The sequence below is a fragment of the Cicer arietinum genome, chromosome 5 (assembly GCF_000331145.2).
Source record: "Cicer arietinum cultivar CDC Frontier isolate Library 1 chromosome 5, Cicar.CDCFrontier_v2.0, whole genome shotgun sequence".
In the NCBI taxonomy this organism is placed as follows: Eukaryota; Viridiplantae; Streptophyta; class Magnoliopsida; order Fabales; family Fabaceae; genus Cicer; species Cicer arietinum.
In genome coordinates, this window is record NC_021164.2 from 70,711,265 (window position 1) to 70,728,705 (window position 17,441).

Sequence of the window (17,441 nt, forward strand, 5' to 3'; positions counted from 1 at the left end):
AATTGTTTTTGGATTTACATCATATCTAAAGTGGAAATATGTTATCCCAAGTCAAATTTGAGCCCATATACTATCGTAAGTTTTTTATTTATTTTATTTTCGACTTGATCTGACATTTTTTAAAAGGTTGATTTGACTTGAAAAAAATTTATTTAAAAGTCTTATTCATATTAAAATACTTAAATGTTATATTTTACATTCTTTTTAAATAGGCTAAATTATGTCTTTATATAAAATAGAAAATAATAAAATTAAATTAAATTCAATAAAATAATAATTAACAAGTTTGTAATGTGATAACCTTCCAAGAAAAAAAGCTACATGTTCCTATATATATATATATATATAAAGCTACATGTTCTATCCATAACAATTTACATGATATTCTCCATTTACCAATATCAATGTATATATTTATATATATTAAACAAAAAATAATTTTTCTAACAATAATTTTTAAAAAATCTGAAACAAACATCGTTTAAATCCTAAAAAATAATTTTTGTTTCCAAAAAATAGATTTTTTTCTGAAACAACGTATCAATTATTGCATATCAAACAAATATGGAACGATTAAATTGTCTAATTGAACGACTATCGAATATGAAACTACTACGGAATATGGAACAACTACCTACCGAGTATAAAATGACTACTGAGTAATTGGCTAATTGATAGATTTTAAAATAAGAAATAATAATAATAAAAATTAATATTAATAAATAATAAAATATATATATGTCAGCCTGTCAGACCTAATAGATTGTTTTTATAAATATGAATTTGAACTATTTAAATAAATAAACTTTAAAAATAATCTAAAACTAACACTTTTATTAAATAGATCAGACCATAAATCATTGACAGACGGCCTAACCTATTCTATCGTTCAGATGAATGTAATTAAAAAATTACTCCGAGACGTCATGCTAGCTTGTAACGTTTGAAAGTTAAGCTGCCTTCCAAATCCTTTGCCATGTGCAAACGGGATTTAAATTAAATTGATAAGTAAAATTCGAGAGTAAAAGCAATTGAGTTTCCTTTGTTCAGGACAGAGTTAATATTAAGTTAGATAATTTAGGAACTGATTTGATACATTTTGTTTTATTTAAAGTTTATCTTTTTTCTGCATCCGAGTGTTCTACTTACCGTAAATAATTAAGCCCAAAATATACAGCATTGTAATTTTGAATATGAACATCATATGTGAATTTTGTCATGAAATTGTAATAATAACCTGTTAAAAAAAAAAACCAGTAAACACTCCAAAATATACCTAGCAGTTGTCGAAGAACAAAACAATAGTACTAAGAATCTGAAGTCCTAAAAAATAAAATGCATATGAATTCACCAATTGCAATATACAAAAAAAATTAAAAATAAATCACCAAAACAAAAACAAGCCCTCAAGAATCAAATTAATGGCCAGAAGCTCCTGAAGACTCAGCAGCATCCTCTAATCTCAATGTTATGGCAACTTCTTCAATCATTTTACCTTTTTGATCAACTGAACCTTCCACTGCCTTGTTCAACCTTTTCAACCATATATCATAGTCAACAGGATATGGAGTACCACACAAGCTATCCACATAATCAGCAAATGCTTTCAATAGTGCAGAAACCCGACCGAGATGTTGTTGGATCGATCGGTTCGCCCAACTATTCTCTCTCCATTGTAAAGCAGACTCAATAGAATCTTGTTGACTCATAGTCCCTCCACAAATAAAATAGAGAATGTATACAATGCTTTCGGCATCCGATGAAGGACAAAGCTTCCCATGTTGAAGTGCATGAGATGATGAGAATTGCAAATTTATAGCAGGGCTATCTCTATCTTCCAACACAGCGCGGCCCCAAGATATTGGAACATACATAGCTTGGTGTTGGTGGATGTGGTTTCTAATGCCTTGTTTTTCAACAAAGCGTATAATGTTTTCCGGACAAATATCACCATGCTGGACATTAGCTATAGCTGCACTTCTTAGAGCAGCAAGACAGTCTCGGCATAAACGGGTTGCTTCATCGGCTGAAAATGACCCTTCATTAGCAACTACTGATGATAATGGATCTCCTACCGGAGATGTCACGAGTATTGGAGTTCCACACCATGGATGATCACATTTTGCGCCCGGACTTTCTTTGTTGCAAGGACCAGAATGTACAATCCTACCAGAAGCAACAATTTCGGGTAAGTATTTGCTCAAGATTCCTTGATTTCTCAAAATGTTAAGAACTTTGGTTTGGCGTTGTACTTGATACCAAAGGCTCATATCCTCCCAAGAAGGCTCAAGTCTCGATGGATGCGCGCCTACATATAAAGACAGTAATTCTGAGGGATGATCTATACAAACAGCACTATAGAGATAATAGTTCCCTCCCACTAGAAATTCATGAATTTGGAAACTTTTCTGTCCCTGCTGTGGATCATTCAAGACCAATATGTCACCGTGTTTGAGCATCAGCCGCGAGGCTCGGTTGTTGGAAAAGAATTCGTTTTGATCAAGTTCAACAATCTCTACTGCTTGATGATCAGCTGAGCCATAATAAGGCACAAGTGCCTTTTCGGTCTCGATTATGCAGCATTCTGTCCGGCGCTTCTGAAGGCGGAAACTATGATCTGAGATCAATGAGGCAACTGACTTTCGTGGTGGTCCGTTCCATTGAGCAATGGAGTAGAAAGTTGCCAATAGTATCTGCAGCGTTCCTATATCCCCCCAGTTTGCATTTCCTATTTGATTCCATATTGGTTCGACCGGGGTGATACAAATTTCGGCATAAGTTTTGATCCATTCAGCCAAAGATAGATAAGGATTGCTTGAATTCAATAAATCAAGTTTTCCAAGATCACCACTGAACTTTATCACCATTCCACACTTAGAATCTAGAACTAAAAGGAAAACAGAATCACTGTTGACCGAAGTAATCTTGCTCAAACTACGAGAAATAAGAACATGAAAACCATAAAAGAGAGCTTCACAGATAGTATTGGCTGATACTCTCAAAGCATTGTCCAAAGATATTTCTGGCTTGAATATGGCAAACTCAACCACTTGATCCCATTTAATTTTCGAATCATTTGCTGTCTTCGATATCAAAGCTAAACCTCGCATTTCCCTCAGCCTACTTCTTGATATTGCTTTTTCAATGCTATTGAACTTCGAGCCAGGATAAGAGGGACATGATACACATAACGGTAATGGTCCACTTTTATGCCAAAATGTACGCCAGAGGCCAATGATAACGGCATGAAGGAAATCCTCTACAGCTAGATACTGATCTTCAATAAGCTCTTCAGAAACATCAGAGAATACGGGCATACGGACTAGTTGCTGAAGTGGAACCCCCTCTAACGCTAAATCGAGTTTGCGCAACTCATCAATTGTAAAGATAGGACTAAAACCATGCATTCCATCTGCTGAATCACTATTTTGATTCTCCATGACCCATTCCTCAAGATATTTTGTGAATAACTCCAGGTCAACCAGTTTCCTTCCATGTTCCTTGAGACCCTTTAACACTCTTCTGGAAATAGGAACAGACTTGCTCAACCCTGATGCACCAGACACAGTACTAGCAGAAATAACTGACATATAAGAAAACTGTGTTACTATATTAATAAAAAAATGGTTACAACTATTTATTAGCAAATATTTTTCTTGTGGGGGAGGGGGACAACATACTTTTACTTGGTTAAGCTACTTCCAAGCACAGACTGATAAGACAGAACCAAACAAAGGCAAACAAGACAGAACCTAGAAACATATGCTTGGATTCTTCAGATAATTTTTTGGTTTGAATGCTCTGATTCCCAGAGAAAAGGAGCCCTACTAATATGAAGTTTGGCATAGAGGTAAGTAAAATCATGCCAAAGGTTATATATTTCAACCAGAGTTTGAACCCGGATACTTAAGACATTATTTGAATGAAACTAATATTAGATGCATTACATACAATGTGTAAAAAAACTATTAATTACTCCTGATGTACTTGAGAATATGCACAACACCAAACATGTGTATCATCAAAATTTTCTTTCCACGCACATTTGTTAACACTTCATATTATATTGAAGTTCAACTATAACCTACTTAAGAAGCATTATCCGGTCCGTGTATAGTTTCTTCAACATGAAGATATTGATATCATTTTTCATTAAGAAAATCAGCCAACTCTATGAAAATGTGAGAGGAGATAAAGAATCGTTAGGTCAATAAATATTTTCAATTCTAGAGAAATATTAACAGAAGAAAACATCAGTACAAACCAGAGCTAGACTTCCTGAAACTTCCATCCAGACTTTTTCCTGGCGATGAATCCAATCCATTTTGCAGAAAACCTAATTTACATGTTACCGTGCATTAGATAAATCTTTATATATAAATGTCTCGATCAAGTAAATATCTGAGCATTTCCTAAAAGTAATCTAATCCATATCTCCAAATTCTATTAGCATTCTTTCATGTCCCAACTACAATAAAAAGAAAATACTATATTTGGGAACATTTCCTATTAAAGTCAATAGGAAATTTGGTCGTTGAAATTGAAAACATCAGCCAAAATAGTCTCTGATTTTTACAAATTGATAAATACAGTCCAACCCAAAAATTGTGTTAGTCAAATTAGTCCCTTTGATAACTTCTATTGTTAGAGATTATGGTGTGGCACCTTAACGGGAGATGAGACCCTTTCACTTTTATCCCACATTGATGTCACCACACTAGAGACTAATTTGCCTATGAAATTTTGGTCTCCCAAGGACTAATTTGCTAGTAACTATTCCTTGTAAAATTGTAATTACAGACAAATGTATCCCTAAGATGAACTAAATTTTTTAGGCAAATAAATCTCTAGTCAGTTGACATTGATGTAGGATTAATTTGACATGTGACATATTCACTTATTGTGTTATATCATAGTCTCTGATGACAGAAATTAACTAAGGGACCATTTTGAATGATGTTAAGAAACATGACATCCATGGAAGGAGGAGAGAAAGTCTAAAAGTGTTTTATAGTGATCAAAGTAAAAATGATACAAATGGGAAGAGTAGTTACAAAGTGATTGCATCAAGTCTATTTACATGCATTCCTAAACTAGCAACTAACTACTAATTTATAATTAATTTCTATATTTCTACTAGATGCCATTTTACAATTTCGAGGTACATTTGTGGATTCACGAAAATTATAGACTATTTTGAACCATGTTATAATTTTGAGAACTAAAGAGTGAGAAAAAGAACTAGATAGCATTGCAATACAAATAACCAGTTGAATCACAAATTAGCTGTACATTGTAATAAAAAAGAAAATGGGACATGTAAGAACAATGAAAAGGGGTAAACGAAAGTGAAAATTACCTAATTGCATAGCGACCAGTGAAGGAGGTTCTGAAAAAAACACTAAAAAGGTGAAAACAATGAAGGAAAAAATTCCAAGATCTCAAGAAGAAACTTGGAAGGCAACATTCTTGAACCCATACGAGGCAATGTTTAACGAGAATGACAAGAAGCTGCATTGTAGCAAGAAAAAGAAGGGACAACACGGAAATTGAAAATGATGAACATGGTAGATCCTAGTCCTACTAAGGCATTGGTGGTGGATAAAATTAAACAAGATGTCATGTCGTGTGTTTGGGAAGATTAAACAGAACAAACACAGTTGTTTGTTATTGTCGTTGATAAGAGTTGGGAACAGAAACGACAGTTAGAGATTGAGAAGAGAAAGGTAAAGAAATGAGAATGATGTTGGTGTTGGTGTTGAGGCTTTGAAGACAAGTGATAGAAAGGAGAGTACTTCATCAACCAGCAACGACAAGAACGGAAGTTATTTATTAAAATAAATAAAAAAGCTGCGGAAAACCCAATGAGGCTGTCTCAATTCTCAACCCAATAGGTCTGTCTTTCTTGAACGTTGGTCCCATGAAAAATTATGTTGAGCAATTTCACTCGCCTCTCTCTAGCGCGTTTCTTCACGCTTCGTCCAATTTTATTTTAATTTTTAAGTGAAAGTTCATCTAGATTTTTACTATTTTGCTTATAGCAAAAATTTAGTTTATTATTAATTTAAAATCCTTCTATTTAAGTGCACATTAATGAATGTATTTTGAGAATGAAGTCGCCATGAATAGCAAAGATATCGGATCTAGCTACTAGCATATGAATTTGTCTATACCGCACTTTGTTAAAGTTATAAAGTATAACCGGAATGAAATGGAAGGGGATTGAACCGAAAATGGAAGGTGGGACACAGTTTAACGTTTGAGGCGTGAGTGTGTTGATGATAATTTGTTGTCATGTTATCCCTACGCTTTTCCATTAATTTTATAATCAGCCTCTTCGACTCTTGGTTGCTTTCTCAGTAATTTTTTGCTACACTTGTCATGGGGCTGTGATATTCTAACCTCATCTTTTTCAACAACAAAATTATAAAAATAACAAAAAACTTTATAGTTTCTAATAAACTTATTTTAAACTTTCATTTATTTTATAATTAATGATTTATTCAGAGTAACAACGAGTAAATTTAATAACTAAAACAAAAAATAATTATTAAATTAAAATTTTATAAATTTCAATTGCTCTTATTTTTTGCTAATCACAACTTTAGACGTATGTATAAAACTCTTTTAATAAATATAATATCAATACTAAAATATATCGAAATCTCTAATTACATATTAATATACTTCTTTGTATTTTTCTTTAGAGATGTATCTATATTTAAAATTGTAAAAATTATAAATAAATTATTTAATTAATTTAACAATTACCATCATATCATATGTCACTAAAATTTCAAATCAACCAAAATAAACAACTTTTATTTATAAGTCTATAGGTTAATGCATATGTAATATGACTAAATTATAAGTAGAATGTAATTAATTTTGTCATTTTATTAAAACTTCTATTACATTGTAAAAATAATTCCGATAGTTTGACCATTACTAAAATAAAAATAATAACGAGGCTCTTAATTTATCTCCAAAAAATATTTTTTCCCCATTTAAAAAAATTTAAGAATCTTTTCCTCTATAATAGTTGTGCTAGAAATTGTTCCTAACAATTTAAAAGTGTAAGAGTTGTTTTTTGACAGATTAGGACTTAGTTCTACACATTACCGATTAGAACTGAAAACTATTATTATTATTATTATTATTATTATTATTATTATTATTATTATTATTATTATTATTTTTCAAAGAGAGCCGATAAAAACTCAAATAAATTATTTTAATCTGTCAGCGCCAAATTTCTAATGAAAAAAAATTTATCTATTGATCAAAACATGGCTCAGGCATATAGTTAAATTTGTCTTTGTAGAAAATCAAGTTTCCGATCGAAGTGGAATCGTAAAAATAACATTAAATTTTGACTAAAATTAAAGCAATTTTCCTCTGCACAGCCATCTACTATCAGTATAGAATTTTCTTCGCAATCGGTAATGTTTCTTAGTATTCTAGCTTGCCGTTTTTCATATCTTTTTACGGCACACTTTTTTCTTTTTTTTTTTCCCCTCTATTTTGCTAAACATATATCTACTAACTAATTATCCCTTGTCTAACTCGTTTATGGGCCACACCCATTTGACTAATTCATTTCTCTTATTTATTTATTTATTTTAATGATTTTCACCAAATATATATTATATACCAAATAAATAATCACTATTATAAATGTGTATCACACTAAAATAAAATGTACACACACTTATACATTTCTAAATTATACTAATATTTATTTTCAAAAATATTTTAACAATAGTACAATTATTTTAAAATACCTATTAAAATTAATAAAAGAAAACAATTAACTAAAACAATCACATGCAAAATAATTACAAAATAAATAATTAAATTGACTCAAAAGAGATGTGTCTTACAGGCATGCTCAGAGGATCCTCTTCCCACCGATCGGTTTTGGTTTTGTTGTCCAACTAACACCAATATTGTACAAAACAATTCCTTTAGATCTATTATTGGTTTTATTTATGTAAATGAAATTTGGAATGTCCTTGATTAGTAGTAACGTGTTCAAACTGCACTTATTATATTTGTTTGCATGTGTTCAACTTTGTGAGCTAATTAATATACATTATTATCGCCCAATGGACATTGACTGCTATTCATTACCATCACCATGATTGAATTTGAACATTGCATTGGCATTATATTGTCTCCCTTTGAAGCAATCTAAAATGATATTTTTTTAATGGATGTTGGTAGTATAGAGTGGAAATATGTCGAGCCTAATTAAACTTTGAAAAATTTAAATTTAATATGTCAAGAAAATTAATGTTTAAATTTATAGTTTATCATAGTTTTTTATAGATATGAGTCTGACCTTTATGATATTTATAACTTGTTAATCTATTTAAAAATTTATTAATATTTTTAAATAAATATTTAAATATATTTTTTAATTGATTAACCATCAAATATATTAATAAAATTGATTTTTTTTAATATTTAATATGACATTTTAAAGAATCTGGTTCGATCTAAGCTTGTCGTAGGCTAGATTATAGGCCCTTATAGAATGGTTTGATCTATTCTCATCTCTACTTAGGCATTTGTTAAAAATTTAAAGTAAAAATTGTGTTGAAGAAAATAATTTTTAAATAAGTGCAATGATAATAAAGTGTTATTGTAAAACAATTTTACACCGACATTAAATAAAAAGTTACAATATCTCCATTTTACATGATCAATTTGAAAATATCTAAAGAAAAGTAGAGTGATATGACAAAGTTGTGAGTTCTGATTGAATGTTAGTGCAAAACAATTTTTTATTGAAGGTATATGCTTTTTAATTTTTTTTTTTTAAATTGACTACAAAATTTTCAAGACATAATTTCTACATTTGTTTTTTCAACATGTATTTTTCGATCACTCGTTAACATTTTTGTTTCTTGATATTGTGTTTTTAGTAGGAATAATAATAATATATTGGACTCAATAGCTTTTAGTTGATTCTTGAACCTCAATGTTAAGGATAAATGACCATTTTAAATAAAAAAATCATAACAAATGGTTGTTTATGTTTTTATTTTTATATTGTACAAGTGTTAAAATACCAAATAAGGAAAATTTGATTGTAAGGTATGCTTGTATTGGAGAATGACACATTTTTCCTTTTTGATACCCTCATGGGAATAAAGCACAACGCATTATTATATTTGTTATTGACATGGAGTATAGAAGAAGTATGCTGGGAGAGTGTAGTTTGTGTGAGGCTTTTGCTATTTTAAGTAGTTTGAATATGTAAATTTTGTAATTTAGAACATTGGTATTTAGACATGGATTATAATTTAGAACATTGGTATTTAGACACACAAATCTAATACCATTTATCCTACACTATATAAAATACACCAAAATTGTTAAGAAAGAGAAAATCATTAAGAAAAGCAAAAACCATATAACATAGTGTCGGTTGTCAAAAGTCAAAATGTGATCTTTGAACAACATTTTTCTATAATTTACCATATATAAAAACCTATCTATGTTGTGATTTGATGAATTTGAAACTCAAAATCACTTACTTTTCTCATGTTCCATGGCAAAAGAAATTTGGTGGATTATTTTTGTTTGGGTTGGATGGCATCCTACAAATTGGGGGAGTGAGGTGGTGAACTTTTTGGTTTCTAATTCATTGTTGAAAGGGGAAAATGCAAAAGTGTCCCATTTGATTTGGTTAGACCGAAACAATATACTATTCAACGTCATGGATTTGATCTATCAATTCGGAGACTAGAGACAAAAAATTTGTTATTTCAAATACCTCTTCAATAATATACTCTCTTTGTTATTCAAAAAATAATATAATTTTTCTTTTATCATTTTTATAAGAGACAAATAAAATTTTATCGATAAAAATTGATATATCTAATTCATCATAATTAATATAGATAAGATAAATCAATTTTTACAAATTAAATTTTAATTCAATTATCTGTTATAAAAAAAATACTAGAGAAAATATTTTCTTATATAAAAATATGTAAGCAAATTAACCGTTTCTTATGTTAGGCATGAACACGTGCGCGAATCCACCTATCAAAAAAGGTTGTTGTAGAAATAATAATAATAATAATAATAATAATAATAATAATAATAATAATAATAATAATAATAATAATAATAATAATAATAATAATAATAATAATAATAACTACTTACATATCTCAATTAAATATGCAATGTTTTTGGTAATTTAGGGACATTAAATGGTTCATAGTGATGTCATGGAAATCTCCAAGTGATAAAGTTGTTGAATTTACAGATTCAACTAATCTAGGTAGCCAAATAGTGTCTCTTACTTGCTTCAAAGTTTGTATATGCAATAAGCTTTCTCCCATGCACGAGATATCAATCTATAGTCACAAAAAATAAAATTTTGAGAGAAAATTGAATTCATGAAGCAATGAGAGTAAACATATAATTAGTCAGCATAGTTCACACTTCCATCACTGGTCTTTACACGCTTTTATAACAAAAAGAAATATGTATTATCAATTATTTCAACAAAAAAAAATCATGATGAAAAGGAAGGTTCGGCAGGGTGAAATCGATCGGGCCAACTTAACACTTAGGCCCAAATCAGCTAAAGGAAGGTTCGGCAGACTTAGCAAATGAAAATCTTATTCAATAGTCATAAGACATTTTCTATTTAGAGTATTATTCTCTAACTCTAAATTTCTTCTAAAAAATAAAAATAAAAACTCAAACTTTCTACTTTTGGGAGAATAGCATTATATTCAGTGATCCTTATGTAAATATATATATTCAAAATAAATGATTTTCTTTTAATTTTCAGTATTAATATTAGTTAATTTTTTCAATTGTGCACTCTATTACTTATATCGCTCACAAATAAATTTATTTCACTTTGCTAGTGTGATTAAAAATAATTTTTATTTCTCTCTCTTCTTTCATGTTTTTTCCCCAAAAACTTCATAAATATCTTTTAACATCAGCTAAAAAAAAATCAATTTTCTTCTTATTGAAAACGTTTTTTAAAGTCTTGTAATGATTTTTTTCACATATTTCATTTGTAAGGATTTTTGCATATCTTCTTCCATAATAATGGATTCAATCAAAAAAAAAATTAATAATTGATATTTCACTTCTTTATCTGCATGAAATGTTGACTAATCACTTTCCTTTATATGTTTTTGAAAAATATTATAAATTTGTGAGAGAATATTGTTACCAAACACCTCTATTTTGTTCACAAACTTATATGATATAAGTTATTTGTTATACACTAGCGTAAACTTATATAATATAAATTATTTGTTATAAACTAGCGTCAAACATAGCCTAAAGGGGCATTTGTTGACTATATATGTCGTGATTTTAAATACGGATAGTAATCATTTGTTATCGCTGTAGTTGGATATATAAAAATATTATTTGTGTATGCCTCATGTTTGTATCATGTATGGGTAGATTCATATATTTTTCTAAAATTGCATTTGCATTTTGTAAAACTATAACCCATTCCTCATCTTTTGACAACACAAGAATATTGACAAATCAAACTATTAATACACCGTACTCTCAATGAAGTAATTTTACTAATAATATGGACGCCTAATGTATCAAGTACCTTTATATTCCCATTTGCCTCTATCAATTACTTGATATTTATTTATTTTACCGGTATTAGTCACAATTATTTTTTGCGATCCCTACATATGTAGTATATAGATCCCTAAATATAGATTCCTTTTGGATAAAGAATATGTCTTGAATATTGACTCTATTTTAAATGAGTAGCTACATTAATAATTATTTTTCAAATTTTTATTATTAATAATATAAAATTGACTTATCAAAAGTAAGCATTTGATGCATCTTCAAAAAATATTTTAGAAATATTTATATACAAAATAGACATATTAAATAAAGTATACAGATATATTTTAGTTTACAATTACAATCGAGATTATATAATTATTATAAAAAACTCAAATACAACTGCAAAATTCAAATACGTTTGTAAGTTGAGTTAAAATTTAAGAATATATATATATATATATATGGAAGTTAGTTAATATATTCATATTATTTTGGAACAAAAAATATATCCATATTAACGTGAAAAAGTAAAAATAAAAAATAAAAAATAAACACATTTGAATATGAAAAAAAAGAGTATTTTAAAAACACTCTTGCTCAAATAGATTTATTAAAGCATTCCTTACTTTCTTAACTTGTAAAAACTAGAAGAAGAAAAAACAACTTAATTATGATTAAGGATAGCATAGCTTTTTAGTACATAACTTGGTCATGGTTACACCAAAATTTTCAATAATTTTTTTAAAAATACTATTATTTTTATATTATTTGTAAGACATATTTTATTTGTTATAATCTTTAAAAAATATTATTACTCTTAATATATATTTTTGATATATTTTATGGACCAAATTAGGTTCGGATGTGTAAAATAAGGCGATCCAAAATTTTATATTTGTATTTTCTATATTCAAATTCTAAAATTACTCTTCCAATTTCATTAGACATTCTTAGTATTCTCAAAGTCAAATATAGAATTGTGATATCAAAGTAAAATGTAGAATTGTGATCTCACGTATAATTTAGAGGAATAAACTTTTTTACAATGAATTTGATTGAATTTATGGAAATAGTTAAATTTTATATAAAAAGAATATTTATGTTAAAAAAAATTGAAAACTGAATAATTTTTTATTGTGAAAACTAAATTATATAAATTTATAGGATAATTGTGATTTAATATATATTATTCGGTGATGAATTCCGACTAGACATTACATATGTTAATAAATATGCTAATTAATATAGATATTATAATGTATGTTTTTGTAATTTAGGAATCCATAATCGGTATACTTTATGAGTACAATTATTATGAGTTGAATTGTGGTTGTTGAGTTATCGTTGTCGATATATATATTTGAGTCTAATATGTTAAGATGACATGCTATATGTGCTTTTTTTTTTTTGTTATTAAATTAATATAATGAATTGACATTATTCATGTAGATTGTATCATATAGATTGACATGTATAGATCATACGTAGATTGATATGTGTACATGGACTAAATTTTATTTTAACAATTTTTTTTATTAAACTCAATTTTTAAGATTAGAATATGGTCTCTAAAATCTTTAAGATGAACCAAATATATAAATTTTTGTAGACCAAATTATAATCCAGATGTCTATTATAAAAAAAACCGATTAATTTATAAAAAAAAAATTACAAAAATAACTACTTATAAAATAAAATAATTTTTCTAACCTAAATTCCAACTAAATTTTAATTATTAAAAATATAAATCAAAATTTGATCTACTATCTCTCTCCAATATATTTTTGTAAATTTACAACTTAAAATTATTATATGCAATACAATATTATATTTTTTATTTATATATTAAAATTTTGATTACCTCAATATTTTAGTTCAAGATCCGCCACCGTATATAAAAGTGGAATAAAACTTTTGTAACTACCCCATGTTAAAGTATTAAACAAACATTTTCTTCAAAAATACTTTCAAACAAAATTTCGTAACTATTTGTCTCAAGGCCATATCAATATATAGGGGTTTGGTCCATTGTCTTTATATTTGAAGTAACTTATATATGTCTGTGTTGTTTTTCAAAAAATAATCATCCCCGTAAAGGGTCTCTAAGTGCATGAATCCGAAGTAGCAATAACTGTGGAATCCTATAACTTTAGAACGAGTGTTTTGAGATGAAGTTTAACTGCGTTTCAAAACACACCCTACATATCACATATGGACTTTAGTTAAATTAACGATGAAGTTGTAGCTAGAAAACTCTAAGTCCTTAAGACCAAATTTCCGTCTGATGTAATTGAACTAGAAAAAGTTAAGTTTTGGTCTTCTCAGATTCATCTAGAAAATATTCTATGAGATCCTACGTGACATTCATGAAAATAGTTTAGCTAGTTTTCTAGTAGTAATTAATTAAAGTAGGTGCCTCCTAAACAACTTTTTGTAGGATTAATTAATTAACTGCTAAAATAAATACTAGTCCTAAACTGAAATGATGAAATTTTGTCAGACTCGTATAGGAATGATGCCTCGTGCAATAAACCATAGCTAGCTATAAACCTGTCAATTATGCATGGCGCTAGACATAATAAAAAATGACATACGTTTACGAGAGCTTGTCATTTCAGATAATCAAATTCAAATTCAAATGCATGCATGTAGTGTAGTATATTTACTTTTTCATTTAAATTAATAATTAATCATCTACTATGAACTAGATAATGAGGTGCAAGAGAGAGAAACTAACCTCAGCTTCGTTGGAGAGACCGAGTTTTGTAACCAGATACTTTTTAACCATCAAAACCGTCATGTTTTCATCCCTTTAATTCATTTCCATCACAACAAAAAGCAAAAGTTAGCTTTTCTCTCATTTCAATGACCATCATGATTAGCAAAATGGAAAAAATGTGATGCTGATATGATGGATCGATCATGATCATGCATGCTAACTTGCACCACTTACTTTACTCTTATGTACTCTTTTGATATTTGAGGCAAAACTTCACCACTCCTGCCGTACATTCATTCACACACAAATAAATGGAAATTAATTATTAAGACCATCAAATATTCCAAACATATTTTTCATCATAGAATAGCTGATCAATAAAATTAAATAAACACAAATAGTATATAAAAATTAATGTATTTGATAAAAAATTAAAATCAAATAAATAAATTGTGTAAATATGATTTTTGTTAGAGAATACCGAAAAGAATGTATGTTAAAAAAATGGTGAAGAAACAAGAATTAATATTATTTAAGTTAAAAGTTGAGTGTAATAAAATAATTGGTTGATAGAAAACTAGCTCACCGGTTGGTAAAGGAGCGTAGCGTAAACCACAAACCAGATTGATTGTGATCATTAAGATGATTTGATCTGCCCCAATAATGATGAGAATCAGTAGGAATCTGCAAAGGCAAGTCTTCACCACGAGGATTCATAATAATTTGACATGATGATGACGATGATGATGGCCATAACACCATACCATTATCATTATCATGATGGTCATCATAACAATTATCTGATGGCCAACCCATTAACAAGCTATGTTCCATCTCCTCTTTACCTTTTCTAATTGCTTCTAAACTTGAACTCTTATCTTCAAACCCTAACCCTAATTCTATCTGAGGGTAACTATTTAGGGTTTGTGAAGGAGAAGCTAAAATTGGGTTTGATTTGTGATTTTGACCTACAATTCTCTTCCATGATGATGAGCTATTTCCTAATTCTAACCCTAACCCTAACCCTAACTTTAACCAATCTTCCTCTTTTTCTACTTCCTCTTGAACAGCTTTATCTCCTGTTGGGAGATGAGTATGAGTTTGGTAGGGGCGAGAAGAAGAAGAAGCCATGAGATGTATAAGTAGAGTACTAATTAAGTTGTCAACATGTTAGGTAATTGATGAAGAGCTTTGAGCCTTTTATGGAACGCCATGCTTTTCCACTGTTGTTAACCCACAATAGCATTTTCACACGTACACTTCCCCAAATATCGATGCATTAGATGTTCTATGACTGTCTCCGTACTCTACAGCTTTGCTTCTTTACTTACATGCAAGGGATTCAATACTTAATTATAATATTAAAATTTAAATCATTCGATTTTAACAAATTTATTAGTGCACAAAACTTGAATTTCAAATACATAGTTGGTGGACTAAATAAACAAAATTTAAAACTTTATAATAATATTAAAATTATTGGCCATTAATATTATTTAACAAACTTACTTTTACAAAAGATAATTAGTCTTTATGTTTTTATATAATGTATATTTGTCACTTTTTGCATGAAAAAAGTAGATGAAACATAATTTAAACTATATTTGTATGAACGGTTTGTTCTGTTGGTAAAACAAAGATATTTGATTCATATGCTGTTGATTTAAGTTTCGTTTCACTACCTTGTATCGGATTTTACTATAATTTTTTCATAAATGTTTTTGTAAAATTAAAAGTTTATTAAAGATACTAAAAAACCGGATTGAAAAAACTCATTAGAGTCTATGCGTGCGGGTGTTTCAGAAACATTATTTTTAAATTTTGAGTGCTTCATATCGGTTTGTTACAACTTCTAGTTTCATAAAATTATATTCAATTGAGTTTAATCGTGTACTAAAATGTTTTACACAACTAATATATATATATATATATAATAGAGATCAACGAAGGTATATTTATGAATGTAAATCAATTTTATATTAACAAACAATAAAAATGATTGATTTTGTTATTTCACTATACAATCATAGATATTTTTATAAAAATTAATAATTTATATTTATTGTTACAATTTACACTAATTAATAATTTATGGTCATTAAACTCTATAAATAATATCCATTAATATTTTGAAATGTAGCGGTATATTTAGTCTTTAAATTAATATTTAAATATTTTTTTGAAAAAATAATTATTTTTTATTATTTATATAATTATAATTATTAAATATTATTTACCAAAAATAACAACGAAATAATTTTTTAAATTTTTTATTATATAGAATATTAAATATTTCTAAGATAAAATATGAAAAAAAATTAGTATAATACTTGTAAATAACGAAACAACAAATAACTATTTGATTTACAAAAACAACCATTAACTAATTGATTAATATAGCAAACATACAAAACCCTTCAGTTTATGAATCAATATAGAACATTAGAACTAGAATTTTATTTTCACTATATAGCTTTATTTTTTCCGTGGTTTTGTAGATGAACTTTGATATAAATGAATTTTGTATTTCATTTTTGTTTATAAAAGTATAGAAATGAGAGAGAGAAGAAGAGAAATAGGTAGAGCGTCGCTCTTTTCCGAGGTACATCATGATTTGTATAAAACTTGTGAATGTGTTGTTTTATTTATTTATTTATTTATTTTTGTCTTAGCATCTGAGAATTGTGATGTTTGGTTTGTTTGTAGTTTCTACTTTCTACTTTCTACGGCTACTTGTGTTGTTGTACACGCAAACAAGAGCAGAGGGAATGATTATGTACTGTGAGTTTGATAGAGTGGAAGAAGAAGAAGAAAAGCGTGATACTACATTAACATAGAATAGACTAGCTTCTTTATGCTGCTACTACTTTTGTAATTCACGTACTAACATATAGCTCTTTGAATTATTTGACATTGAAATAACTCTAGTGTACGTGCGTGCTGTGCTGTGCTAACCCATTTTTCTCTGCTTTTTCAGATATACTTCCTAAATTTTATTAATATATTTATAATTAATTTTGTATTTTTTTCTACAACTAAAAATAACTTATTATGATATTAATATTTATTGTCAAAAAACTTAATATAAAAAATAATATTTATTGTCAAAAAACTTAATATAACTAACAATTTTTTT

At 28.2% G+C, this 17,441-nt stretch overlaps 2 protein-coding genes across 2 annotated transcripts; both read right to left on the reverse strand.

The window, feature by feature from the left end:
* Window positions 1–1,207: 1,207 nt before the first annotated feature.
* LOC101511044 (uncharacterized) lies at window positions 1,208–7,942 on the reverse strand. The gene is made up of 3 exons (XM_073368136.1): window positions 7,884–7,942; window positions 4,265–4,336; window positions 1,208–3,583 (listed from the first exon to the last, which is right to left on the reverse strand). Exon 3 carries the CDS (start codon window positions 3,438–3,440, stop codon window positions 1,419–1,421), a length of 2,022 nt encoding a protein of 673 aa, XP_073224237.1. The 5' UTR covers window positions 3,441–3,583; window positions 4,265–4,336; window positions 7,884–7,942; the 3' UTR covers window positions 1,208–1,418.
* Window positions 7,943–10,132: 2,190 nt separating this feature from the next.
* LOC101511353 (uncharacterized) lies at window positions 10,133–15,613 on the reverse strand. Its single transcript, XM_012716465.3, has 4 exons — window positions 14,892–15,613; window positions 14,540–14,587; window positions 14,324–14,396; window positions 10,133–10,376 (listed from the first exon to the last, which is right to left on the reverse strand). The coding sequence occupies exons 1-4, from the start codon at window positions 15,434–15,436 to the stop codon at window positions 10,188–10,190; spliced, it is 855 nt and encodes a 284-aa protein (XP_012571919.1). The 5' UTR covers window positions 15,437–15,613; the 3' UTR covers window positions 10,133–10,187.
* Between the last annotated feature and the right edge of the window lie 1,828 nt (window positions 15,614–17,441).

What these genes read in the sequence shown, in the direction of transcription:
- LOC101511044 (XM_073368136.1), bottom strand. Translation starts at nt 3,440, where the DNA reads ATGGAGAATCAAAATAGTGATTCAGCAGATGGAATGCATGGTTTTAGT.
- LOC101511353 (XM_012716465.3), bottom strand. Translation starts at nt 15,436, where the DNA reads ATGGCTTCTTCTTCTTCTCGCCCCTACCAAACTCATACTCATCTCCCA. An exon ending in AAAGAGTACATAAGAGTAAA is followed by an intron (nt 14,397 to 14,539) that starts GTAAGTGGTGCA and finishes AATGAATTAAAG; the next exon opens with GGATGAAAACATGACGGTTT. An exon ending in GTCTCTCCAACGAAGCTGAG is followed by an intron (nt 10,377 to 14,323) that starts GTTAGTTTCTCT and finishes TTGTGACTATAG; the next exon opens with ATTGATATCTCGTGCATGGG.